This window comes from Sebastes umbrosus, chromosome 22 (assembly GCF_015220745.1).
Source record: "Sebastes umbrosus isolate fSebUmb1 chromosome 22, fSebUmb1.pri, whole genome shotgun sequence".
Classification (NCBI taxonomy): Eukaryota; Metazoa; Chordata; class Actinopteri; order Perciformes; family Sebastidae; genus Sebastes; species Sebastes umbrosus.
The window spans coordinates 10,609,616-10,637,578 of NC_051290.1; the positions used below are offsets into that span (position 1 = coordinate 10,609,616).

Below are 27,963 nucleotides of genomic sequence, written 5' to 3' on the forward strand. Positions count from 1 at the left end.
CCCTTTTCATAGCCACGGCTTCAAACAGGTGGCCGTATGACCTAAGCGCTGCTGCTCCTCCCACGTTGCCACCCATGCTATTTTTCTGACCACTGCTAAGCCCCACTCGCTGTCTGTCCTACTTTTTTGGCAGCCCCTCTGGCTTGTGCATGGCTCTTGGACGGGTGTCTCGCCTACTCACATGCCAATGTGCGTCCCCAAAAAGGGCCCCTCCCCCTTTTTTTCAGCCAACGGCGTCAGCAAAACCACGTGTAGCTCTTTTTTAAAGAGGGGGTGTCACTGTCGGACCTGCTCTTCTCTAGCCGGTGGGGAAAGGAAGTGGACTTTGTTCCTAACTCTCCCTGCTTGACACCAACTTGCGTTAGGGACAACGGTAAAGCTGTATTTTTTCCCCCTTCTACTTAAGGCTGTGAGAAGAGGCGTTGTTGCGTCCACCAGGTGACGATAGCCATGAAGTGGGGCTGGGTGTTTTTGGGGGTCTTCCTATCTTTGGGGACCCTGTCCTGGGGGGAGATGGGCTTGGAGATCCCCGAGTACGATGGCAAAGACCGCGTCCACGACCTCACCGCGAAGAACTACAAGTCCGTCATGAAGAAGTACGACGTGATGGTGATCTACTACCACAAAAACGTGGACGGGAGCCGCAGTGCCATGAAGCAGTTTCAGATAGAGGAGCTGGCTTTGGAGGTGGGTCTCCGCCAAAGCATGACACTGAATGGATCTGTCGTACCATGTGGGGGAAGGGTCACATGGTGGGAAGAGAGGGGAAAGACGGGAAGGGGTTTCACATGGAGAATTTTGGCTCCAGTTGGGGGATTCCTGGATGCAGTCATGGCTTTTGCTCTTAGAGTTTCAGATAAGTGGGGTTTTTACGGCTGTTGACAGGTGAGGAAGAAGGCAAGCAGAACAGGTGGAAAGATATGGGGGTGAGGTCGAGTTGGGGCATTCGTGGATCCTTCAGGTGTGGCAGTCGGCCAAGTATGACTGGATAGATGCTGACCTGAAGGAGGCAGGTTGGAGAACGTGGGAACAGGAGACACGGGATGGAGGGAAGTACTGCCTATGACAATTATTCAGACAATTATTGCAACTCTCTGAAACAGACAATCGCACAATGCTAGTCAGCTTAGCCCAGTTCACATGGCTATACTGTAGTGTCCATATGGTAAAATCCAATAAAATGCCAGAGCGCAAAGAGCCTACCACATCAATTATATCCCCTATTTGGGAGATTTATGGTTTCCTATTAAATTACCGGATTGGACACAAAGTCAAATGATGTTGTGTCTTTTGCATACAGTGACACCAAACATGCATCATTGAAGTGCATCTATTGTGCAAGTCATTCACTTCTCCATGGCATTCAAGCAGCGTCTCACAGCAGGTTCAGAATAAGTCAATCATTGCTAACCAAAGTGTCTAAAATACCTTGCATGAATGGAGTTCTGTGATACTTTACATTGGCGAAATATAAGGCCATATGTAACTCCTCAAAGTTTCATTATTAATACAAGTGAATCGAGGCTTATGTCACACGATGGCCCTCATTTATCAAGCTATTGTATACTGTAGAAATTATACTACATTTGTGACATGGCATTCATCATACCTCGTTACACCTCTAAAATGAACAAAAGACCAATCTTGAACATTTTATACTTCCTACAAGTTGTATTTATATGGATTTTTTGTGTCAGCCAATACAGATAACCAATCATTTCAGATTTTTGTATTTAAAAAGAAGTTCATAACCTGTAGTTTATGCACATCTGAGGGTAAGAAAGGCTAAGATGTAGTAAGCAAAGAACACAACAGAAACAAACAGTTCTGACTCTACAAATGTTCGTTTATTTTTCCTAGTAAGGTACATCAAAAAATCTTCCTCTGGAACTTTGAAAATGATCCACGCCAGTGATTAGATGTTTGGCTCCATAGTCAGCGCTTCTTCTTCTTTGTTTATTGGCGGATCGCAAACGGTATCTGAGTGTGTAGATGCTGCCTTTGTTAAGTCAATGAAAACAATTTGGTTTTATATTATCAGCCGATAATACAGCGGCTATAATTTCATTATCAGAAAAATACATAATAATATAAATTTCCCATTATTTGCCAATAATTTATGGGGCCCGATAAATGCTGTGTATCGTGCATCCCTAGTTGTATTGTAGATTATGTCTGCAGATATGGTGCTTCACATTTACAGCCCGGTTTAACTGCCAGTTAACCAGAGGCTGTATTAGTAAATAGAGAAGATGCTTGTGACCAGTAAAAAGCAAGTATTTCGTCCTTCAACAACCACTACTGAGGTGCCTGTGAGCCAGGCTCTTACTTTGAAACAGTTCCAGCAGTGCTGCTGATCAGTTAGCGTTAGTAAAAAAGAGTATGCATGTCGTGGGAACTCTTATCGGACAAATCAATCCAACGGACTCTTTACCAGCCGGCCCACGGTCGATGCACCTGGGCCCCACTGTCAGCCGCTGTATTCAGCGCAGTAATCCTCTGCCTGTCAGAGCAGCAGTGTCTTCTTACAGCGGCACAGTGTACCTTACACTAGCCTGCATAAGTCACCTCTGTAAATAGCCCGGGACAGCTCTGCATGCTTAGCAAGAGGCTAAAAGCCCTCTTGGGATGGCTAGAGAGCCGAGGGCCATATCTCACCTCAAGAACTGCTCCCACTGCTCCGTCAGATCGCTCAGCCAACACACACTGTTCTGTTTGGTTTTACCTCACACCCTCTCTGGGTGCAAGCTGATGTCCTAAACCATCATTTACACACTCAAGTCATTGGATCTGATCAATTTCCTATCGGCGGCTGCCAAGTCGTGCTTCTTGGCTTGTGACAGAGATGCTTATTGGAGTAGGTCCCTGCTGGACTGTTACTCTGTTAATGACTTCCTGCCAGTTGTGACCGTACAGCCAATCAGGAAAGAGCACTAGCGGTGCTCAGAGGGGATGCTTAAAATAGCTGGTCATTACCACCTATGAATCAGGAAGTATGAATTATTAAAGCGCAGAGCTCAGGGAGTCAAATCATATCCGCCTTTGGTTGAAGCTTACATGTATGATATAATGTGCTTTTTACAGAAGGATTATTACATTTATTTGACTGCGTCTTAATTTGAGCAAAATGAATGCTTGTTTGTGTGACTTTACCAAATATATATTTCTTGCTAGAGCCGACAATTTGAAGATATTTTCCCTGGAGCTGTTTCGTTCACTCATACTGTCAGACACACAGGAAAGTAAATGGTTTGTCTTCATTTTTTTTTTCAAACCACAGCTTCCTCTTTGATATGAATAGAAACAGATTTAGAAAATGAGTCTACAGATCATGCAGGCGCTGCCACGAGTAGATTGTTTTTTTTCCCTCCTGAATATAAGTGTTTTATATCCTTCAGATGAAAAACACTCATGACCCAGGTAGTGTTGCCATGATACCAAATGTCTGGCTTCAATACGATACCCTGCCTAAATATCTTGATAGCGATACTGAAACAATAAAACGGCAAAAATCGAAAACATCAGGAGAAGTAAAGGAATAATAGATGACAGAACATGGAACTTAAAATGAGTTTTTTATTAATTAAAAATGTTTAAATGTAAAAATGTATTCATTAAAGAGATGAAATGGTATACAAGTAATCTGATGTCCCCTGTACTTAAGTTTATGCGATTTCTTTGATAGTTAGTTTTATATTTCCATTTATGTTTGATAATGCACACACATTTACATTTCATCTATATTCTTATTTCTATGTTTATTATAACTTTTCTTTGTCAATATATATTTTTATTCTAAAATCAAACAACTGTAATTTCCCCTGGAGGGGATGTGGATAGGTCCAACAAACACAGGACTTTCAACCACGAGACAGGTGTTGGAGATTGCTGTTTTGTTTTGTAAGTTACATTAGTGACGTGACATGTTTTTTTAGTGACGTGTTTTCCGTACTTACATTACGTTGTTTCCGTATGTTTTGTCCTTGGTTTACGTACTTATTTTAGGCCCAACTATGACGTTTTCCTAGACCTAACTAAGTGGTTTTGTTGCCTAAACTTAACGGACGTTATCTTAGTTTTGTTGTGTGCCGTGGTGTACAAGTGACACACAAAAAGGGCCTCATGAGTGCCCTTGTAATGTGTCAATTCATACGCCTTCCCGTGAGATCGGGTTGCATGACCATACCAGATTTAGGACTACAGTTCCAATTTGAGCCACACACACAGAGTAAATGTACACATGATGTATTAAAGCATCAAGCAAATGGCAGATTGTTGCCATCTAATTAAATCTGTGTAACTGCTGCAGAGATTTCTTGGTCCATTACGTGTGAACAAACCTGTTACAAACACCTCTTAGGATTAGTTACACACACTACATGCTACGTTATGCTACTATTGTGTGAATTCCGGTAGTGTCTTCACTGTGCTGCATAGCTGCATGTGGTTGTTCCAAAGCTCGTACAAATGATTAAATTGACTTTTAGTGAACTTGTTTGAGTGATGAGAAGGTTGAAATGCGGACACGACAGAAATCCTGACAGCTAAGACATTGTGGCGACACGCGTCAACAACAAACTCAGCATTTTCCACTCAAAAAGGTTGCGTGAGTCACCCTGTCACTCCCAAAATATGTCCAACATGTCACCTTTGACCCCAGCTGGTAGTCATCTTAGTCTGTGAAAAATAATCCAGTGTTACCTCACAGCTGTGATGGCATGGTAAACTTTTAACTCCCCTTGAAGTGGCCAGGAGTTGTGAATACATTGTAATGTTACATTAAATAATGCGGTTTTATTTAGTAATACTCAATGGAAGAGGTCTATGTTGCGCCACAAAACCTGCATGTGCTAAATGAGTAATTGTGGGGTGAATGATGACACCACTTTGCATGCAGGATGAAATAGATAATATGTTTTGGCTTTGTGTGGGAATGTGTTGTACAAAAAGCTGAAAGAAAGGTGAAGACAGTTGGACTTTGCTTCTGCTGACAGAGCTGAAATATACATGAATATTAAATAAAAAAAAGAGAGTTAAAACTACAAAACAAAAAATATAGCACGTAAAAAAGGGAGGTTGAGGGAGCTGTCAGTTCTGGCATGAACGTATCAGCAGAGTAATAAAAGTGTCAAGTTATAGTGGCCACTTGGTAAACGTGAGTTACTAGCTGACAGCCACAGAGCTGGTGAATGAACCAGAGATTGAGAAGATGCAAAAAAGGAAACTAATCAAGATAGAAGATTTTATTTGTCATTATTTGGTTTCTTATTTAAAACATATCCATACTAGGGATACAGCTGATGATTATTTAGTTACTGGTTAACCTGTTTGGTCTAGAAAACATTGGAAGACTGGGAGAAATGCCCATCACAATATCCAAGAGCCCAAGTTGTTTTAACCAACCAACCAACAGTCCAAAGCCCAAAATATATTAATCTACTGTAATGCAAGACACATTTAAGCAGCAAATTCTCACATTTGAGAAGCTGGAACTTGAAAAATGACTCAAGTGATTAATCGACTATCAAAACAGTTGCCGATTAATTTGCTATCAAATCAACAGGGATGGAGAGTACTAGACGTAGGTCAGTTAAAATGCACTCTGAGGAGGGATGTTAATAATCAACCGTTTAACCAACATGAAGAATTTTATCCGATTAATGCTATTGGTTAAACGGTTAAAAGAAATATTAAAAATGAATGAAAAAGCTGAGCAAAACTAAGAAGAGTAGCTTGTCACTTTAAGGAGAAAAGATGGTCCACCTTAACAGCCCACCTTAAGAGAGTCTGAGCCGGAGTTGCAGATGCAGGAGGTTGGCTCGGGTCTGGTCTTGAGGAGTTGTAGCATTTATTCACCGATAAATAAACTGTACACACACTGCGTCTCGAGATAACTTCTGTTATGATTTGATGCTATATAAAAAAAATTTAATTGAAATTGAATTGCTACAGCTACGTTCACAGCTACCAGCCACCAACAACCCCACACTCACCACAGGGTTGAGTTTTTTTTTTTTTTTTTTACTTTGACATTTGTTAATATGGAGGTGGCAAAGTGATAATTTCATGGAGGTTTTCATATTTGGCTTAGCAACAGGGTTTAACATAAAGTATCTATGACCATGCAGTGTTTCCAGTTCCATTTAATATCTAGGTGAGTATTCACATTCAGCCTAACAACAATCTGTGTAATGAACTGAAAACAAATTCAAGGGGTATGGGACATATTTGACAAAATGATTACATTTGAAATATTAAAAATGTAGGTCCCCTTCTAATTTTGAGAATGCTGGTATTGATTAACATTTTTCTGACTTGTCTGCTGTCGGCACATTCATTCTGTCTCTCTCTCTGTTTGAACTCTGACCTTTGGCATACAGCATACTGTAAATGCCCATACTCATCAATCACTGCACCCCACACGGCTCAGATTGCACTGATCTTTTACATGCCACCCTCTCTACCAACAGCACACGCACACACATTGTTGCTAAGCCACCCTGTGTACCATTCAGTAAACTGTATGAACAGATAGCAGCAACCACCTTTTCCTTAATGTCATCTGTAACACCCGTAGAGACTAGAGATACATTTTATACAAAAGAATTAAGGCTGTCAATCGAATAACATTTTTAATCGCGATTAGTCGCAAATTAATCACACATATTTTATCTGTTCAAAATGTACCTTAAAGGGAGATTTGTCAAGTATTTCATACTCTTATCAACATGGGAGTGGGAACATATGCTGCTTCATGCAAATGTATGTATATATTTATTATTGGAAATCAATAAACACAAAACAATGACAAATATCATCCAGAAACCCTCACAGGTACTGCATTTAGCATAAAAAATATGCTCAAATTATAACATGGCAAACTGCAGCCCAACAGGCAACAACAGCTGTCAGAGTGTCAGTGTGTCAATGTGCTGACTTGAAGTGGGCATGTCTGCACTGCTGTTACTATGTACAGCTTCACAGAGTGGCGAGTGGACTCTTAAAAGGCATCTCAAATTCTGAAATTATGGATTAGTATCATAGACTGCATAAGAAGTGAACGTAGTCACCGTGACGTCACACATTGGTTTGTGGACTGCACGTTTTGAAGCCTCGAGTTTGGCATTTTGGTCATCGCCACCTTGTTTTTTTGCAACTAGAAGTGACACAAGAAGGTGAAGCCAAGTACCACCGAACACTGAATAAGACGATTTTAGGCGACCAAAATGTTACAAATAACTTTCATGAACTGAAAACACACTGTGAAAAAGTTGTAAGACGAAAACACGGACAACTCCCAGACCGGACCACGCCGTGGTAGCGACCTATCAATCACAAGGTAGCCACGCCCTAAAGCATCCCCTGCTTTATGGTCTATTTGACTCCAAATGGGACCATGCTTTACTAAATGAACATCATGCAGTATTGAAGAAGACTTGAAACTAGCGATTGAGACCATAAACTCATGTTCACCAAGGTAATAAATCAAGTGAAAAGTAGGCTAAATTTTTCATAGACTTTCTTTTTGCAACCAGAGGAGTCGCCCCCTGCTGGCTATTAGAAAGAACGCATGTTTAAGGCACTTAAACATTGGCTTCACTTTTCAGACCCAGCACAGCACCATGAAACTAAATGTTTTATGATTTGTATATAAATATATATACTTACAGAACATTAACTTTATTGGAACAGTACATTAAATCTTAATTCATTGATCATTATATTGCCACAAGACAGCCCATGGCACAAAGTCTTCCTGTAAGAGAAGAGTTAAAGGAAAAGACTGCTCGAGGGCTGTTTCTTCTCCCTTTTTCCCCCTCAGGTCGTATAACATTATGTTAATAGCTGAAAAAGGTGACACAAGTGCTCACAAGGCAAGTCAACGCGCAGTCTTTATAATGTGCAGTGAATCTTTATGGTTTGAAGGAGGCTCCTGCTTTGTCTTTTCTAATCTCCTTCCATCTACTGAGGGATCTGGGAAAAGGTCAGACAGTCGCTGTGGTAACCGCTATCCAAACTGACTGTTGGAGCCCTCCTCCTTTTCACCGGCACACCAGACTTACATGTTAAACGGTAGTGGATAGTATTGATGGAGAGAGAGAGAAAGAAGGGGGATAATATTGTATGTGCTCACTGAATCACCTCAGCTCCTCTGGCATGTATAAAACTCAAACTTTGAACTTTAATTCAATCAACTGTAAAGTCAGGTATTACAACACATATTAAAGCATGTAGAGATTTGTTTTTCAAAATAAGATGTAGATAAATTAAACATTTTGTAATGTGTGGTTGCAGTTACTCTTTTCTCCAAACTAACTTCTGATTTACAGATGTCTCTTTCCCAATGTAAGTCTATGGGAAAAAGTATTTTTGGGCCAAATGGCATCACGTGACAGACACAGAAGTTGTAACTCCACTGTTTGACCACTATGTCAATTTTGCTTCAAAGCCCGGTGCTCTTCCTGGGTGCTTGAAGATGCAGTTTTCACAAGCTGTCGCTATGGCGATCAGATGAATATCCCGCCTGCACTGAGCGCGTACAATCTGCTGTGGAAACACAGAGAAAAGGACCAAAAGTGAGTCGATTCGAGTCAAGCAGAGCCGTACCATGCAGTGGGAACATGGCTTAAGAGGGGTTGGATTTAACGCTAAATTGGCAACCAGTCAGGTTCTTTCCAGATTCCAGTAAAACAGGGTCAGTATAACTCATATGTCCTCCGTAGCATGTCCATCCAATGCAACGACCTGTGAAACTGACAGGCAGCCGGATAACGAGCATTGACTCTGATTTTAAGCAATGACATTGACACGCCACATCCAGAATGCTTAAGTAGGATCGGATCTCATTACCACGTTCTCTTGGACCAGGCTGAGCCAACAGGCCAAGCCCCCGTGGCCCTTTTACCTCATGAACTCCAGATTAGGTAGCTTCAAGCCAAACTGTGAGAACGTCCAACATCGTAAAGAGCTCTACCTTTACTCCTCAGCTGTGTAAACTCCAAATCACCGGTTTAACCTTTCCTCATTCAAGTAGCACAGCTGTCAATACTTAACAATTTCCCTCCCTTAAGTGACACCGCTGTCAAATTGTGCGAGAGCGACGTCACGTCTTGATGGATGTCCTCTTACCTTCCTCGCGCAGCATCTCGACTCCCTTATTAACAGTGTGAAAGAGGCACTAAATTAAGAAGTAATTTGTCAGATGTGATGTCATTAAATGAGACGGGAGTTATGTTTAGATAAAGTGTCCTTGGTTTGTTCCATGTCAAAAGCCACCTGTTGTTTGTAGAGGATTAATAATAGAAGTGTTTGCCTATTGATATCGAGGGTCTCAGCTGTTGTTGAAACTTTATATTTTGCTGCCTGATGCACTGTCACAATATGGAGCTAAGCTATCCCAAATGCATCTTTCTTTTCTCCCATTTCTTCCTTTATAATAGATACATCTCATTAATCACAGGCATGACCGTGCATCTGTGTGGTAAGTACTGTATGACCTTACAGTAGAATAGGATATCGTGTTTTTTGTCTATTTAAGCAAGGTGTTTTGTACAGATTGAGTATGATGAACTACAGTTCTCAAGTTGATTTATTGTACCAAAACTCCACCAGGAACGGAGTCATCTCTTCACACTTTCTGAGGTATATTTTGTATTATTTTGTCAAATTGATGTTAGAGCACAGTCATAGTCGAAGCAAGCACCTCTCTAGCAGATGAATAGTGTTGTGAATTTTCATAAGCAGCCTCTACAGAGTACATCTGCACATCTGCAATCTGGTTCAGTTAAAAACACTTAATGGCTTCATCATCACTATAGTGCTTCATGAAACAGCTGTCGACGGCACCGGGGATCTGAAGTGTGGCTGCGATAGAGAGGAGTGGCTCATATCAACTAACTCATCAATTAAATTCTCTCTAGTATACACCTTGCTGTGGTGTCCACAGAGGGGGGAAAGATGTTTCAAATCCTATCAAAGTTGGTATAAAGCAGTTCACGGATGTCATTTGGCAGGATTTCTGAGTATGGAAGTTGAAACTGTTTCCTCGTGCTTTCAGCTATTATGCCAAAAATGTAACTCTAGAAAATGAATAGAAGCCACAAACTCTGAAACAAAAAATCGGAGTTGAATGTATTTCCTGCTGCATGGGCAAAGCCAGTGAACAGCTGATATGATCAACCCAATCAAAGCATATAAATAGCATGACATTTCTGCGTGTCATGATAACACATTTTAGGCCTTTCGCATGTCATTTATACACTACGGTCTTTACGTTGTGCAGCGTCATTTAACGCCACGAAACAACCGCGGTTATGTTAAGGCATCAAAACTGGTAGTGGTCGCAGTTAGGTTTAGGCAACAAAACTACTTAGTTAGATTTAGGAAAAAACATCATGGTTGGGCTTAAAATAAGTATGTGAATTAAGTAAAATATGTAAGTAAACAACGTAACATAAACACAACAAAAACACAGGATCCTTGCATTTCCCACGATGCACCACATTAGCATCTTTCCAGAGTCACAGACGACATTATACAACTGTAGTACTCCTCGTGACAGGGAAACTGAGAATCATGTGTGCAATCAGTGGAGTTCCCCCCTTAAAGCTGCAGTAGGTACAAATTTTTTGGCATCATTGGGCATAAATTCCATAATAACCTTTCAGCATATTGTAATTCAAGTGTTCTGAGAGAAAACTAGACTTCTGCACCTCCTCATGGCTCTGTTTTCAGGCTTTAAAAAATCTAGCCTGTGACGGGAGACTTTGGCCAATCACAGGTCATTTCAGAGAGAGAGAGTGTTCCTATTGGCTGTATTCTTGGGTCACAATCTTTCTCATTTTACAGCTAAACCGTACACTACAAGATGTATCTGAAAAGGTGAGAAATAGGCATTACAGTAACAGAATATTGATTCATATTTGATCAGCGCTGCCTAGTTTGACCGTTTGGTCGGAGTTCGCGAGTGATTGACAGCCGGCTCTCTTAGACGGCAGTTGGACGGCAGACTCCAGATCAGCTCTGACTGGTTGTTTTCCTCCAGTCTGTGAAATGAAGCAGATGCTATTAGGAGCACCGGAGGACACCTGGGACACTGGAGGACAACGGAGGACACAGAGGCACATGATTTCTTTTCAGATTGCCTGTCTCATGCTTTGCCTGTCTCATGAAAAAAAGACATTTACAGACAATGTGTGCGCACAGAAAACATTGCTGCGTGGATGGAAAAATTGTGCAGTAAAGACGGAAAGAAAATAACGAGAATATAGGAAATAGGAGAACAAGTAAAGTGTGGGAATCAGTATTTTAAATCATATTTCCACAAAGAGCGTCTCTGCTACCTACCAAAGATTGTCTAGATTACTTCAAGATGAGATGGGAGCATTGCAGCTCAGTGAGGTGACCTGTCAGCAGTTCCCAACAACAGGCCAAAATAGTTCCCGTGGTGCATGGCAGAGAGCCCGCATGCTGTTTCTGTCATGCTAAATTTACCCCCGCCACCTCCTCGCTCGCCTCCGCCACTCCCACCCCAATGTTGACTGACTGTCTTCATGATAAAACCCATGAACATTCTCCAAGAACACTGCACCATGTGACAGTGTGTTACAGTATGTGTACCTCTTGCTGTACATAATTATTTATAAATGACCCTGCTGCGCTCCCTCAGAATTACACATATTATTTTGGCTTTTTTTCCCAGAAATGTTCTTTTCTGCTTCCGCCCCTCCTCCTCCGTTATATCTGTATCAGCGAACGTCTTCTTATCATTTATTCATGGGAGAAAAATGTCAAGGCAATGCAGAGGATCAAGGTGCAGCATGAAAGATTTAAATGTGATTTTTCTTTTTGGACGTTGAAACCCTGACTTACATCTTCATGCCACAAAGAGAGGTGAACCAGACTAAAGATAGCACTGAGAGTACAGTGCCTAAGTGCTTTACATCACCGCGTGTAAGTGAACCTACTGTATCTGCTTCTTGCTGCTTTTATTACCCCATTCACAAGATACATTCATAGAGCTGCAATTGACTGTTAAAGCACATATGGTATTAATATGTCTTAGAGAAGCAGTGTAGTGTTATTAATAACTTTAATTAAGGATTGCTCCATTCCATAACCTTGTTTCTAAACACAGGCTCAAGTGTCAACCCCAGCGGGAGCAAACTTTCTCATTTCACAGCTAAACAGTACACTACAAGATGTTTCTGAAAACATTTGAGGTGAGAAATAGGCATTAACGTAACATAATATTGATTCATATTTGATTAGCGCTGCCTAGTTTGACCGTTTCACTGAAGTTAGCGAGTGATTGACAGCTGCCAACAGCCAATAGGAACGCTCTCTCTCTGAAATGACCTGTGATTGGCCAAAGTCTCCCGTCAAGAGCTAGCTTTTTTTAAAGCCTGAAAACAGAGCCATGAGGAGGTGCAGATGTCTAGTTTTCTCTCAGACCACTTAAATTATAATATGCTGAAAGGTTATTATTGATTTTTTGTCCAATGATGCCAAAAATATTCTGCCTACTGCAGGTTTAACACCTGATGGCTTTTATGTGACTCACAAAAACCAAGCTTGACAAATGCATGAGCTTATTAGATTGTTATGCGACATGTTTGTACAGTAACGTGGCACATTGCTGTCAAAGTGAGTCATTCACAGATGGTCCCAGACACTTGTGCCCTCACAGTTTGTTGTAGTGAATCAGCTTGTGTGCCTGTTTGAGATTTCTAAAAGCTTTCCATGCATTTCATCATATCTCCCATGAGAACGTGTTGAAAAAGGGAAAATAATAAACACAAGACGAGATTTCTTTTAGATTTATAGTCTCAAAAAAACATTAAACACAGCATCTTATTTCTGTGCACAATCCTGGATTGTCTCCTTCCGAATGGTGCAGTTTTACACTATAGCTGGTGGGGAGTCAGAGCCTGTGTTTCAGACACTGTTGTATCTGAATCTTTCATGACCACCCCGGCGCAGTGTTATGTAACAGCCTGGTGTAGAACGTCCTGATGTGTTACAGCAGCCATTATTAATTTACCATCTGGCTGGGGGGAAAGCTGGCTGAACTTCTAATTTTGCACAGATCCCAGGACACATACAGGAAGACGGGAAATCTTGCTGCTTTGAAAACCTTTTAATGTTCCTTCATTTTACAGATTCAGCATTTTTGGGGGTTAGCAGACCAGATATTAGAGAAAATTAGAGAAAGATGATGGTGTGACTTAGCTGCTTCTTTTGTTACTATACTAGTTTGTGCACAATAGCACTGTTTTTGCATGCTGTAGCTCATTTACTACAAATCAACACATACTTTTACTGTTAAACATATTCTAAAGCACACTGTTGGGATTTGACTTTTTGAATGCTGTTGCTGTCATGCAGCCATTTGTTTCTACTATTTCTATTCCAGTGTGAAAATTGATGGCTTAAGTAATCCATCACAGCGTTGTATTTTGCTTGTATTCTTTCCAAAAACATCATCACAATTTAGATTTTTCAAATAAGTCTGCGCTTAATCTTGCATTCCAAAGCAACAATTTATTTTACAACCAAACGACGGACATATTTCCATTGCCTACTATATGTCTCAAACTGATTTCACGTCTCTGCAAATTGATTTTTGTTCCATGTAGAAATGAATGGAGACCAATGGAAAAAAAACTATGGATTGCTTTTGAAAATTATCATATTACTTATTCTTTAAGATTATCTTATTATTTTTATTAATAAAAACAGATGAAAATCTGATAAAAAAAAGGTAAGGCTGTCAATCAATTGAAATATTTTGTCCATAGTTAATCGCGAGTAATCGCAAATTAATCGCACATTTGTATCTGTTCAAAATGTACCTTAAAGGGAGATTTGCCAAGTATTTAATACTATTATCAACACAAAAAAATGCCAAATAATGTGCATAAACCATCACAGGTACTGCATTTAGCATAAAAAATATGCTCAAATCCCTCATATCTGGAGGTCAGAGGTCAAGGAAGCCCTTTGAAAATGACCATGCCAGTTTTTCCCTCGCCAAAATTTAGCGTAACTTTGTAGCGTTATTTAGCCTCCTTCCCGACAAGCTAGTATGACATGGCATAAAACTGAGCCCGCTACAACTTATAAGATGCAGTTAACAGTTATGTAAGAAAACAACAACAAACAAAAAAAAAAAAATGACTTTTGATTTACCTGCATTTATGGCATGAGTGAAACCACGTTAACACATGCAAACTGCATTATGCACAAATACGTACATGCACTCACCTTCATAGCTCTGAGTATTTAAACTTGGGCACAAATAATTTATTAACAACAATAACGCTAAGTGCAAAGCTAGCTGTTTCTCTGCAGCTGGTGTGGAAGCTATTACAGTCTGAGTGTGTGTTTGTGTTCTCACTGAGTGACTTACATCATAAGGTGACATACAAATGTGTGACATGGCAACAACCAAACAAAAAGACTCATATGGTCGAGGGAGTGAAGAAGAACAGCGCTGGGTGGATGGATATATAAATAACTAGAATTACTGCCTCGTGGTTGTATCCCTCCGCCAACCAGTCAAGTTGCAGTTTATATCCATGTCTGTCCAAAATGTCTTCGCTTTATCATTTTATCCTATTACATATTTGTGTGAAATTATAATAATTAGGATACCAACCCCTGAGTTATGGCCAAAAACGTGTTTTGTGAAGTCACTGTTCCCTTTTGACCACTGAAATCGAATCGCTTCCAGACTGTGATGAACGTGTCCAGAGTGTATCCTGCTCTCCGAACATGCTAAGCAAATTACTGTGATTACAGTCCCTGCTTTGTCATTTATTTCTTTTCTGTTGCTTTGTTTCATATGTGAAATGTCTCAGAATATCATCACGGACCAGAGGGTGACTTCTGCAGTTGCACTTGGTGAAGGCACGCCAACCAATACAATACTGTCATCTTGTGGTACCAGAACAGTGCAGAGCAAAACACTGAACTTGTTGCCTCTTTAAAGGAATACTCCACAAAAAAAACTATACAATCATTGCATTCAAGTACACTTCCTGGTCACAAGCATCAGACGTAAACACCACACTATGTTAGTGACACATGGAAGGCGTGTATTTAGCTGTTTTTAAAAGGCACGGATGATACAAAGACATAGGGGAGGTGGATCATGTTGTAGAAGTGATTCAAAAGTTTATAGGAACTTATGTTGATTAGAATTGTTGATGCAGTTGTTTCACTTGGAATTTGTTTTATAATTTTTACACTCTTTTTTCGGAGAATTTGTTATTTTTTACGGCCTTGTCAGGTGGAATTTGTCACTTTTTACACTCGTGTTCAGAAAATCTGTTATGTTTTACACTTGTGTCAGGTGGAATTTGTTACTTTTAACACTTGTGTTTAGAGAATTAATTAGTTTTACATGTATGTCAAGTAGAATTTGTTACTTTTTACACTCGTGTTTGGAGAATAAGTTATTTTTTAACATTCTTGTCGTCGGAATTTGTAACTTTTTACAATCGTGTCAGGTGGAATGTGTTACTTTTTACACTCATGTTAAGAGAATTTGTTATTCGACACTCATGTTCGGATAATTCGTTATTTTTAACAGTCTTGTTGGGAGAATTTGTAACTTTTTAAACTCGTGTCAGGTGGAATTTCTTACTTTTTACACTCGCGTTCGGAGAGTTTGTTACTTTTTACACTCCTTTCAGGTGGAATTCTTTTTTTTTTTACAGTCCTGTCGGGAGAATTTGTAACTTTTTACACTCGTGGTTGGAGAATTTGAAACTGAGCATTGGGGCACTTTCATTCACTGAGGCTTCTTCTTTGGTTTGGATTTTATCTCATTTGTATCTCGCTTTGGACTAAAGCATCTGCCAAATGAATAAATGTAACATTTGAGAATCCAAGCTGACTACAGCTACGGTCCTCAGTAACGCTTTAAGTCCAACTGCTGTTACACAGAGAGAACAAATCAGAGACTGCTAGGTTCAGAACACTCTTAAGACATATTACACAAGCGTGTCTATGCAGTAGCAATAACACCTGCCACTCAAGTCCAGGTGTACCAAAGTAACCAATATGAAAGCTAACCTGCATTGATTAGTGTTGAGCAAGCATGTGGTTGGCTATATTACAAGAAATATGACCCCTCTACTGCACTGTGAACCCGCCACCCCCTCTCCCAGCTCATCGTTCACTGCCACAGCCAAGTGCAGCACTGGGACCCAGAGCACGCTTTTGACAACTCACCATGGCACTCTGCCCTCATCTCGTGTCACCTGACAAGCTGACACTGACTGGGCATTGGGAGACGGAGCCAAGCGATTACGCCGGTGACCTCTCACTTGGCGCCGTGCACCCCAGACTTCCGGATGGGGTCGGGATGATAGCGAGGGAACAGATGAGGAAGGGTGAAGGGATGTCTAAGGGGAGACTAAGTCAGGACAAAATATCCGGATGGACACAGACGGAGGGAAAGAAAGGATGTGATCGTGAGAGAGAATAACACCAGAAAAACAGAAATGAGAGATGTTTGAGCGGAGGACAAAACTAGGAGGAGATCATGGCCGTGAAGTGTTAACTTGCGTGTCAAGTGTCCTCTTCCATTCATCAACCCAGTCTGCCTTTCCCCTCCTTCCCTTTCCACACCCATTTCTATATGTAACAGATCTTCTTTTCTGCTCCTCAACATGCTTTCTTACACGTCCTTATATAGCTGTGGGACTCCCTGCTTCGCTTCCACCCCACTGCAAGCATCCACAACTTCACCTCTTTTATAAATACCCCAGCGTTACTAATATGGCCATGCCTAAAAAGGGAAGGGGAATAGTTTCGGACAAACAAGTTCTACACTCGAAAATTTAATCTGTAAAGTCAATATTGTAATTCTCTTCTTTAAAATCACTTCTGTAATTGTCAGTGGGTTTTTTTTTGTGGGTGTTTTTGAAAGAAAAACTTTGACTTGTGTATGGAGTTATCTACCGCATGCAAAAAAAAAATGCATAACTACATCCTTATATAGTTGTACCCATTTCCATGCAGCACAATAAGAGGTTTAAAAAGTGTAATTTGAGTTTGATGTCAAGCTCTGCGCTACAGCACAGTTTATTAATGCCGCTCCATCCATTAATATATTAATATTATTACGGATTACAAAAGAAAATGTTTTCAAAACGGTTGTGTTTCTCTGTAACTTGACACTCTTCTGCTTCCAGGCAGTGATTGAAAGAATTAAGAAACATCTAATTATTCAATCACTGGTGCACGCTACACTCAAAAATGATTTAATAACTGTTTGATTCCCTTGTGTTAAGCCCTGTTCACACTCAGCTAGCATTACCTCACGGCCTCTGGTACTGTTGTACAGCAAAAACAAAGTCTGTCCCATCTTTGCATATGATGGAAATGAAACATGAAATATAATTCTCGACAAAAAAAAAAATTCATGATCTCTGTTAAAAGAAAAAGAAGAGCAGAGGATGGGAATACCTTTTTATATCAATATAATATATAATATAAAATGAGATCAACACATTTTTGAGATGCGACGTCATCTGAAATTTTGCATTAAAAATAACGTGAGGTCCTCAGGTAAAGATAGCCTGGTATCACTCTACTTTACGTTTTCTTTAAACATCATTTATTTGTTTTAATTTTAGGTTTTTATATCCTTCTGTATCTTCCCAGTGTTTTTCCTTATGTATTCAAATCTGAACAATCACATTTTGGTCGAAGTATGCATATTTTAGTGTCAAAATGCTATTTTCCCAAGCCTTTCTAAAAACGTTTTCCCATGTGAGCGGATGTAGGTTTCTGTATGATGTCATTGCTACATATACAGTAAATATACATCCTTAAAGCGTAAGACATAAAGTAACTTAGATGGTCGGCATGCTCCAATCAGCCAATCCAAGCCAATCAGAGCAGACTGGGCTTTTTTTCGGGAGGAGAGGGGCTTAAAGAGACATGGCGCTAAAACGGAGCCTTTCAGACAGAGGGCGATTACAGGTATAATCAGACAGACAGTATATGAGAAAAATAAAATGCTTTTTGAACATGTTCTAGTAGAAATCAAACTTGAAAATGAGTATGATATGTCCCCTTTAAAGGATCAGTCTGTAGGATTTTGTTTTCATTAGTGTATAATCACCTGAAACTAAGATCCGTTGTGTTTTCGATGATGTTTGTATATTGCTTATAAATGTTAAATAAGGGGACTTTAAAGTAGAGTGTTACCGATATTCGTGTGTGAATGGGGCTTAAAAAACCAAGTACAATCTCAAGTTTGGACCTATTTTGTCTCCTGTGAAGGCCACTCCGATTTGTTGTAAACCTGGAGGCTGTGACTATTGTGCTTTGCCCTAAAGCATTACCTCTTCTTGCAGTTGATCACAAGTCAAGCAGCAATTATCTTTCAGGTATGTCAAGGTCTGCCTTTTTGTGCCTGTCAAAGCTGGGCTGCGAAACACAGATTCCTTCTGCCGCTGAAGTATCTGCTGATTGTTCTCTTCCACTCCTTGACTGCAGTTGAGTTTAAAAACAGACGAAATTACAACAAAGCAACAACCAGACATCACAGAGAGACTGAACTGCTTTCAAAGTCCAGCATCAGCAGCAGCTTGGGCTGTCCCAGTTTGAGTCTAAATTTTGATGGCACCTTTGTGTGCCATAGAAAGCTGATTTACTTGTGAAAGAGAAAGGGAAGAATGATTAAAGAAAGGCTTCCATCTAATCTATTAATCACACTTTAACATCCATTCATCCTCCCACCCATTCATCCGCGCATCACTGATCATAAAGGGTCACTTCATCCAAATCACTAAAATCAGATTTACTACTAGTGATGTCTTACATTATAGGTAGTTTTTGGTTTTATGTGCCAATATATTCCCTAGAATTTCTGCCATCAACCCAATTCCAACAGAAGTGAATCATATTTAATTTGAGCTGCTCAAAGCGTTGAAATATTACATTTGAGAAACTCGGCACAAATTAAAACCCATTAACCTCCATTGAATTGTGGTGTGACATAATGGTGCCTTCAAATGGGGTCGTATTTGCCGTGTTCACGAAGAGAGTCCATATGAACGCCCCCCTCTTGTGGCATTGATGACCTCGTAAGTGGAAAGTTTCTGACAGCTCTGAGTTCGTGAGTTGTGACGTGTTTGTTGACATTGTCAGAAATGGCGGAGGCCTTGGAAGTTCAATTTCTTTTGTAATTTTAGTCATATATTTTTTTTCTTCATAATTTTACATGTCTGAGGAAAATGTTGATATTCCGTGCGGCCTCATCTTTTTCCTCTGTCATTATGTCTTTGCATTTCGTTACCCACTTGCTAGCTTGCCAAATTGTTAGCCTCTTTGTCTTCTAGACGACGACAGTAACGTTAATATTGCCGTTGCTTAGCAGCGGTGTTCTTCACGACTTAACCACTTGATCGCCAAGCATATTGAGTACACGACTTCCCGTGTTGTAAACACGCGCTCCCGAGTTTCATTTGAAGGCACCATACGTCCGAGAAACGGGAACCTTAAAGGTATAGTTTGACATTTTGGGAAATACGCTTATTTGATTTCTTGCGAAGACTTAGATGTGCCTTCAATATGAAGCTATAGCCAGCAGGCACTTAGCTTAGCTTAGCTTAGTCCTTTCAACCTTGAGAAAGGCAGCACAGAGCAGACCCACTCCTTTAATTCTTACCTTTCACAATAAAAGTCCTAGATATATAATATTCGCAGGCGAGTATTTCGCATTTTCGGATCGTTTGTTCGTCATACCCCCAGTGTGTAAAGGCCTTAAGGCGTATTTCCCAAAATACTGAACTATTCCTTTAAGACCTCAGCAGATAAAACTGAAACTATCTGCACGGCTAGACAGAATAGGAGTGAGAAAATATGTTATTTTTTTCTAATTTGGGCGAACTTCCCCTTTAAAGTAAAAGAAGCCTAATCCCGAATGGAACCTTTCCCATCAGCTTCTTATATGGCAATTATCTTGCTTTAGTGTTTTAAGGTAAATAGGCCAATCCTCCTAACCAGATTACAGGAAATGTGGCCTAAGTCCAGTCATGAGCTAATGTGTTTGGACTCATAGAGACCAAAAGAATGGATGGCATTAAAGATTGAAGAGCAACAAAGCGCATACTATATCATACTATGCATACTACACAAGCTATTTGGCCGCTTATGAATGTTATTTATGCCGCTTTGCAAGGCGCTACATAACGCTTTGACTCACTTCATTCAAAGTCTAACCTCATATTTAAAGGGGCAGTCATCTTTTCAAAACCTGCAGGTGCTAAAGCAATAAAATGGAGAGCACATTAGCATCAAAACTGGAAAATGGTAGTGTGTTTTCGTATACAACTGTGAGAAATACAGTTTAGTCTGTATATTAACAGTATGTATGTGCATGTATGCAGCGGCTTCACTATCGCAAAGTGTGAGCTGCTCTCCTTTCCACCACACCTGTTGCAGCGTCTCTTCCCCTTCAACATAGTTGGCTCAAGTTCTGCCCCTCTTGTTCTTCTGGTAACCCCCGCTGTCTGCGCTCCTCTCACGCCGGCTATGAGGGCTGTCAATTGTTGGCTTTGGTTTCACTCCGATTTAGAAAGTGCAAGGCAGCAATCCAAAGCTTTTTGCTTGTAAGGCCTTTGAAATAAAGATGAAATGCCAAGGGGTTGCTTGCGTAAATGAAACTGAAATTTTCAATGGAGTTCTGAGATTAAGGAAATGTCTATCACGGATAGACGAGACGCTAAGATTGGCTAGAGATAGAACCAGTGCTCATGTGATACTAAATACAACTTCCTCTCCATCTCCCTCACTCCCCTACCTCTCTCTCTTTCTGTCTATGTGTCTCTGTCCAGATGGCAGCCCAAGTTCTGGGCGATTTTGATGATGAGGACATTGGATTCGGCCTGGTGGATGAAAAGAAGGGCTCTGCTGTTGCCAAGAAGCTTGGTAAGCTTGCCAATCATTGACTGAGACCTTGCTGGTGAAAACATTGCCTAATTGTCAATGATCCCGAGAGAGAGAAAAAAAAGAAACTTGGCTCAATCTCTTTCCATCACCGTTTTTCTCATGGTCTCTCCTGTTGTTTTCACTGAATGGAGTTGATTAAGTGCCACTCAGCAAATTTCTTCTTTTTTCCAAATAACATATAAATCAATGAACTGTCTCCAATCATATAACAAGCATTCAATCAAGATTCAGGGGACCGGTCTTGATTGTAATCTGGGAAATAAATATCTATAGGAAATTCTTTAATCTGCTAATTTACTGTAGTATTTGTGTCTTTTTGATACACTTGAACCTGTCCCGTGCTACTCCATGTTCACTAATGAATGATTAAATACACAATTGACAAGACAAAAGATGGATGGACTAAAAAAAAAAAAAAAAAAAAAATATGTTAATAAGAAATGTCAAAATAAGAAATTCTTTGAACATGGGATTCAAACTGTAGTAAGGCAATGATAGCCAATATATGAAACAAGCCTGCCCTCAAGTGCTGACCAGAGATATCACAGCTTCTTTGTAAAAACTGGTGCTGCAGCTGTAAACCCAAATGAGCAGCACTTATTGTGTGTATGAAAAATCAAGTATATGAATATGTTACATACTGACATATTTATATGTTTCTAGTCTTCTTTTTGAATAAGAGGAATCATTCTTGACACACACAAGCTCTGTGATGAATCAATAATTAAATATTGTTTAAATATATGCTGCTATTGCAAAATAAGACATGCTGCAATGCAAATACGGCTATGGAAGTTGTAACAGCAAGTGTAAGCGTATTATACAGTAAGGGCTTAAGTGAGTTTAAGTAAGTAAGTTTGCCTCACAAATAAAATGTCATTCAAAGATACACATACCAACCAGGAAGAGACATGAAATGACAACAAAGAATCGACCACAAAGAGACACAAAGTGACTACAAAGAGACACAAAGTGACTACAGAGATACAAAGCAAATCCAAAGAGATTCGAAATGACTACAAAAAGATACAAACCAACTGCAAAAAGACTCAAAATGACTGCAAAAAGATATAAAACAACTGCAAAGTGACTCAAAATTACTACAAAAAGATATAAAACAACTGCAAAGAGACTCAAAATTATTACAAAAAGGGGCAAAACAACTTCAAAAAGACTCCAAATTACTACAAAAATGGGCAAAACAACCACAAAGAGATACAAAACAACTTCAAAGAGACTCAAAAAGACTACAAAAAGATACAAAACAACCACAAAGAGACACAACAATGACTACAAAGAGATACAAAACAACTTCAAAGAGACTCCAAATGACTACAAAAAGGGTCAACACAACCACAAAGACACACAACATGACTACAAAGAGATACAAAACAACTACAAAGAGACTCAAAATGATTAGAAAGAGACAAAACCACTCCAAAGAGATTCAAAATGACTACAAAGAGACACAAAACAACCACAAAAAGTCAGAACTACAAAAAGATCCAAAACAACTACATATACTCAAAATGATGACAAAAAGATCCATAACAACTACATATACTCAAAATTACTACAAAAGATATAAACCAACTGCAAAGAGACTCAAAATTACTACAAAAAGATATAAACCAACTGCAAAGAGACTCAAAATTACTACAAAAAGATATAAACCAACTGCAAAGAGACTCAAAATTACTACAAAAAGATATAAACCAACTGCAAAGAGACTCAAAAAGACTACAAAAAGATACAAAACAACCACAAAGAGACACAACAATGACTACAAAGAGATACAAAACAACTTCAAAGAGACTCCAAATGACTACAAAAAGGGTCAACACAACCACAAAGACACACAACATGACTACAAAGAGATACAAAACAACTACAAATAGACTCAAAATGATTAGAAAGAGACAAAACCACTCCAAAGAGATTCAAAATGACTACAAAGAGACACAAAACAACCACAAAAAGACAGAACTACAAAAAGATCCAAAACAACTACATATACTCAAAATGATGACAAAAAGATACAAAACAACTGCGGAGACTCAGAATTACTACAAAAAGGGGCAAAACAACCACAAAGATACACAACATGACTACAAAAAGACTCAAAATGACTACCAAGAGACAAAAAACAACTACAAAGCGACTCAAAATTACTACAAAACCGGGCAAAACAACCACAGACCAGAACTTACTGCAAAAAGACCAAAATATTGTGACACAAAACAACTACAAACAGACACCAAAATTACTAGAAAGAGATGCAAAACCACAGAGAGATATGCAACAACTACAAAGAGACACAGAACAACAACAAAAAGAGGCTAAGCAACTATAAAGTCTGTGTCTTGCTCCTATGTAGGCGAGGTGGTGGGGCTGTTTGCTTGTCTCATAATCCACCCATGGGTGTAATGGCTGTTTACCTCTTTCTCTCCAGGTCTGGATGAGGTGGAGAGCATCTACATTTTTGCCAACAACGAGATCATCGAGTATGACGGAGAGCTGGCAGCCGACACCATAGTAGAGTTCCTCTACGATGTAAGTCATTTATGGCTCGGTGCCAAATATTATGGTTAAATTCAGACTATGGTTTGGTCCTATTTCTAACTGTACAACTTGTATGCAAGATAGATACATTGAGCACATCTTGAAGCATACTGCCTTATTCTGCTTGTAGAATTATGTTACCTAGATATCAGGACTCATATAAATGTCTCGTCAGGTGATTGAAGACCCCGTGGAGATCATCGATAACGAGCGCGAGCTGAAGGGCTTCCATAACATCGATGAGGTCATCAAGCTGGTTGGCTATTTCAAGAGCGAGAAATCTCCTCGTAGGTTGAAGATTACGATCTAAAGACTGAGCTTCAAACAGATCAAACTTAAAGAAACTTCTCTTATCAGCTTAATAATATGTCTTTCTTTATTTTCCCCATCCAGATTTCATTGAGTACGACGACGCTGCTGAGGAGTTCCACCCCTTCGTCAAATTCTATGCCACATTTGACCCCAAGGTTTAAATTAAGTATTTTGTGCATAAAAATGTGAATTTGAGTTCATTAGAAATGAGGAGACGTAGTAATGTCATGGACTTGTAACAACAGAGACATTTATTTAAATGTTAAGATTTTATTGGGTCATTAATAACGTTAAACACTAAACTGTGCTAGCAAACATTTGTAATATTTTTTAAGATTTTCTTTTGACCTTGTATTTCCTGTCTGGTTCTCTTCTCTCTTTACATGATTTCAGATCGGCAAGAAGCTGAAGCTGAAGATGAATGAAGTTGACTTCTATGAGCCGTTCATGGAGGAGCCAGTCACCATTCCAGGAAAGCCCTATCTCGAGTCCGAGCTTGTTGAATACATCGAACAGCATGACAGGTGAGAACATTTTTTACATACATGTATTGATGTATTGTACTTGTACTTAACTTGAGTATTTCCATTTAATGCTACATTTACTCCACTACATTTCGGAGTCGAATATTGTACATTTTACTCCACTATATTTATTGAATAGATTTAGTTATACTTATTTTGCAGATTTAGATTAATTGCCATCATATGCAATGTTACTTTTCTATTTTAGCTAATTTCACTAAATTTATCTTACTTAATTGTTATTCTATTAGGCACTGGTGTTAGTATTACTTCTTATACAGTACACTATATTTTTACACTTTTTTCCATACTCACGTTGTTGTAATTTAATTTTCTATTTTAGTTTACTAATTTTACTGAATTTATCAAACTCCCACAATTCTATTTTGCACTGGTGTTAATATTACTTATACACTTTATATTTATTACTCTGTTTTATTTCCTTCAGAATAATAAAGTTTTATGTCATCTTATCTTAAAGGTCCCGTATTGTAAAAAGTGAGATTTTCATTTTTTTTGTATTATTATAAAGCAGGTTTTAGTCCTATAAAAATACTGTGAAAATATCGAAATGCTCAATCCATGGAGAAATACACACAGCCCGTATTCAGAAACTGTGCCTTGAAGCGAGGATTTCTGTACATTTGTGATGTCACAAACATACAATATTGAGACCGTTTCACAGTTTTAAACATAAACAATCTAAATGTGTCCTGCTTTACTTCCGTTTGCAGTGTATGTGAATGACATCAGCTGACAGGAAGCAAACATGGACCCAAGCTGTTGCCTAGCAACGCAATTCCATTGCAATTCCATTGCAATTCCGTTGAAATGCGCTAAAACGGAGTTGTAACATAGTATTTTTTACACTGTGGTTTTATTACTATTACTTATGTAAAAGATCTGAGTACTTCCACCACTGCAAAATGTATACAATCAATGCAGATAATCCTCAAACCAAGTTCTGCGGTAACATGACCAGATCTCGACCACAGAGGTGACAGATGAAAAAACACTCCTTTGAGTAATTTTTGGAATGGTCATATGAACACAAATCTTTTTAATTTCTTCAAAAAAGTGTTTTTGAAATTATATGTCATATGTGAATTTAACAATTTGATTTTTCATGTTTGAATGTTTCAGGCCCACACTGAGGAAGCTTGAGCCTCACAGCATGTATGAGATCTGGGTAAGAGATTGAAGAAACTGTTATTTTAAAAAGTCATCTGTTAAACAATGATCATTTTTTCTCAAATAAAACTTATCAGTCAATCTAGAGTGGAAATATAGAGCATCCTTGTCTTATCCTTTTTTTTGTGTTCACAGGAGGACGACATTGATGGAGAGCACATTGTTGCCTTTGCTGAGGAAGATGACCCAGGTAAATGTCTACCTTAGTGCCTCTTTACATATCACTGATACTATCCACATAGTGATTGAATCAGCTGGATGATCAAATATCTAGCTAATACTTGATGGCACCTGGCTCACCACCGTACCTGACATTTGAACTTTTCCTTAGACGGTTTTGAATTCCTGGAAATCCTGAAGGAGGTGGCACAAGAGAACACTAACAACCCCAACCTCAGCATCATCTGGATCGACCCCGACAATTTCCCCCTGGTATGAATATCACTCACTCCAACTGTATATCAACTAGCAGGCACATTTTACGTATTATACTTTACTTTAGTGTAGTAATTTTTTTTCTTTTTCTGAGTGTACGGCCTGAAGATATATTTAAAAATCACTGAATATGTTGATCCTTTGGTTGTCTTGTGTTTTATCTGCCTTTTAACGCCACTGATTTCTATATTGTATTAATGCAACTTGCGATTTTTAGGTTGTAGCAGGCTCAGTTTTAAAGCTAAGATACAAATGAAACTGGAAAACTAAGGAATCCATTGGTAACCAAGTTATACTAGCTTGTCGTCAAGGAGGCGAAATAACGCTCCAAACTTATGTTAAATTTTGGCGAGGAAAAACTGACATGGCCATTTTCAAAGGGGTCCCTTGACCTCTGACCTCAAGATATATGAATGAAAATGGGTTCTATGGGTACCCACGAGTCTCCCCTTTACAGACATGCCAACTTTATGATAATCACATGCAGTTTGGGGCAAGTCATAGTCATGTCAGCACACTGACAGCTGTTGGTCAGGTCCATTTTGAACAGATAAAAATGTGCGATTAATTTGCGATTAACTGTGGACAATCATGCGATAAATCGCAACTAAATAATTTAATCGATTGACAGCCCTACTCAGAATATATTAGCCTACCTAACCATCTGTCTGTGTCTCTCCTTCAGCTGGTGCCATACTGGGAGAAGACCTTCCGCATCGACCTCTCTTCTCCTCACATTGGTGTGGTTGACGTTGAAGACGTAAGCAACCTCTCTCATCCAATTTCAAGTTGTTTGGAGTGTAGCTCAGAACAGCAAAAAAAAAACTGTCTCTAGCACATTATTTGTTAAGTAGGTCTTTCAAAATGCTACCACGGCATGACAGTCTTACAGTCTTGCTCTAAATGTCGTGCATACTCTCTAACTTTACTTATTATCTTACCCCCGTTTTGAGCAGTGAACCGGGCACCGGAAATCACTTTGTCATTCTGTAAGTTATTTTTGTGTGCGTATCGTTGACAGGCCGACAGCGTGTGGATGGAAATGGATGACCAGGATGACATGCCCACGGCTGATGAGCTCGAGCAGTGGATTGAGGACGTTCTCTCGGGAAAGATTGACCCAGATGATGATGATGAGGACGACGACGACGATGATGACGACGATGATGACGACGACGATGACGACGATGACGACGATGATGACGATGACGACGACGATGATGATGATGACGATGATGACGACGACGATGACGACGATGATGATGATGACGATGATGATGACGACGATGATGATGATGATGATGACGACGATGATGACGACGACGATGATGAATAAATGTTTACCACCATCCTTCACTTCTATATAATTTAGCCAGAAATGGCAAAACCCAAAAATAGCACCAGTTTTTTTTCTAACATCTTGCAGCAAACACACTTTGTGTCTGTTTGCTTCCTGTTTGGTTTCCTGTAAGGGACAAATATGATGACCCAATGGGAAACTTTTACTGTCAGTCAGGGAAGGAGATTTTCAAAGAAGCAGAGGATTTGCACATCTGTTGATGAACAGGGTTGCAGCTTCAAATGTTATATGTCTTTTGCTACTGTATTAAAATATGCTAATCTCTCACCTCTGAGGTTCACAATGAATGTGAGCAAAGAGGCCAACAGGGGCTAACTTCCCTGACATTTCTACCTAATGTCACAGTCCGGGGGTTCACCCCTTTTTCTCAATTTCTCCAATTTACTGTAATCCTGTTTCAATGATCATGTTTTCTACTTGATGAAGAGAAGAAACAAACACTTTCTTGTACTATTTCTAAAGAGAATAAACCTGAAACTCACTGGACAGTCTTAAGATTGTTACAATCTTGGAAAACTATTAAGATACCGGAAAATAAATAAAAAAATTACAAAATAATTTGTTTCTGCTCTCATATTAAAAAATGAAAGACAAAAATATTTTAAA

At 39.3% G+C, this 27,963-nt stretch overlaps 1 protein-coding gene across 2 annotated transcripts; it reads left to right on the top strand.

Moving 5' to 3' along the window:
- The first annotated feature begins 262 nt into the window (after positions 1-262).
- Positions 263-27,915, top strand: casq1b (calsequestrin 1b). 2 transcript variants are annotated; one of them, XM_037759053.1, is made up of 12 exons: positions 263-687; positions 18,375-18,407; positions 20,859-20,952; positions 23,426-23,526; positions 23,711-23,822; positions 23,929-24,002; positions 24,241-24,371; positions 25,515-25,560; positions 25,698-25,752; positions 25,894-25,994; positions 26,683-26,757; positions 27,019-27,915. In XM_037759053.1, the coding sequence occupies exons 1-12, from the start codon at positions 451-453 to the stop codon at positions 27,331-27,333; spliced, it is 1,374 nt and encodes a 457-aa protein (XP_037614981.1). In that variant the 5' UTR covers positions 263-450; the 3' UTR covers positions 27,334-27,915. The 2 variants fall into 2 exon arrangements, with proteins under 2 accessions (XP_037614981.1, XP_037614982.1); XM_037759054.1 differs by lacking the exon at positions 18,375-18,407.
- The last annotated feature ends 48 nt before the right edge of the window (positions 27,916-27,963 follow it).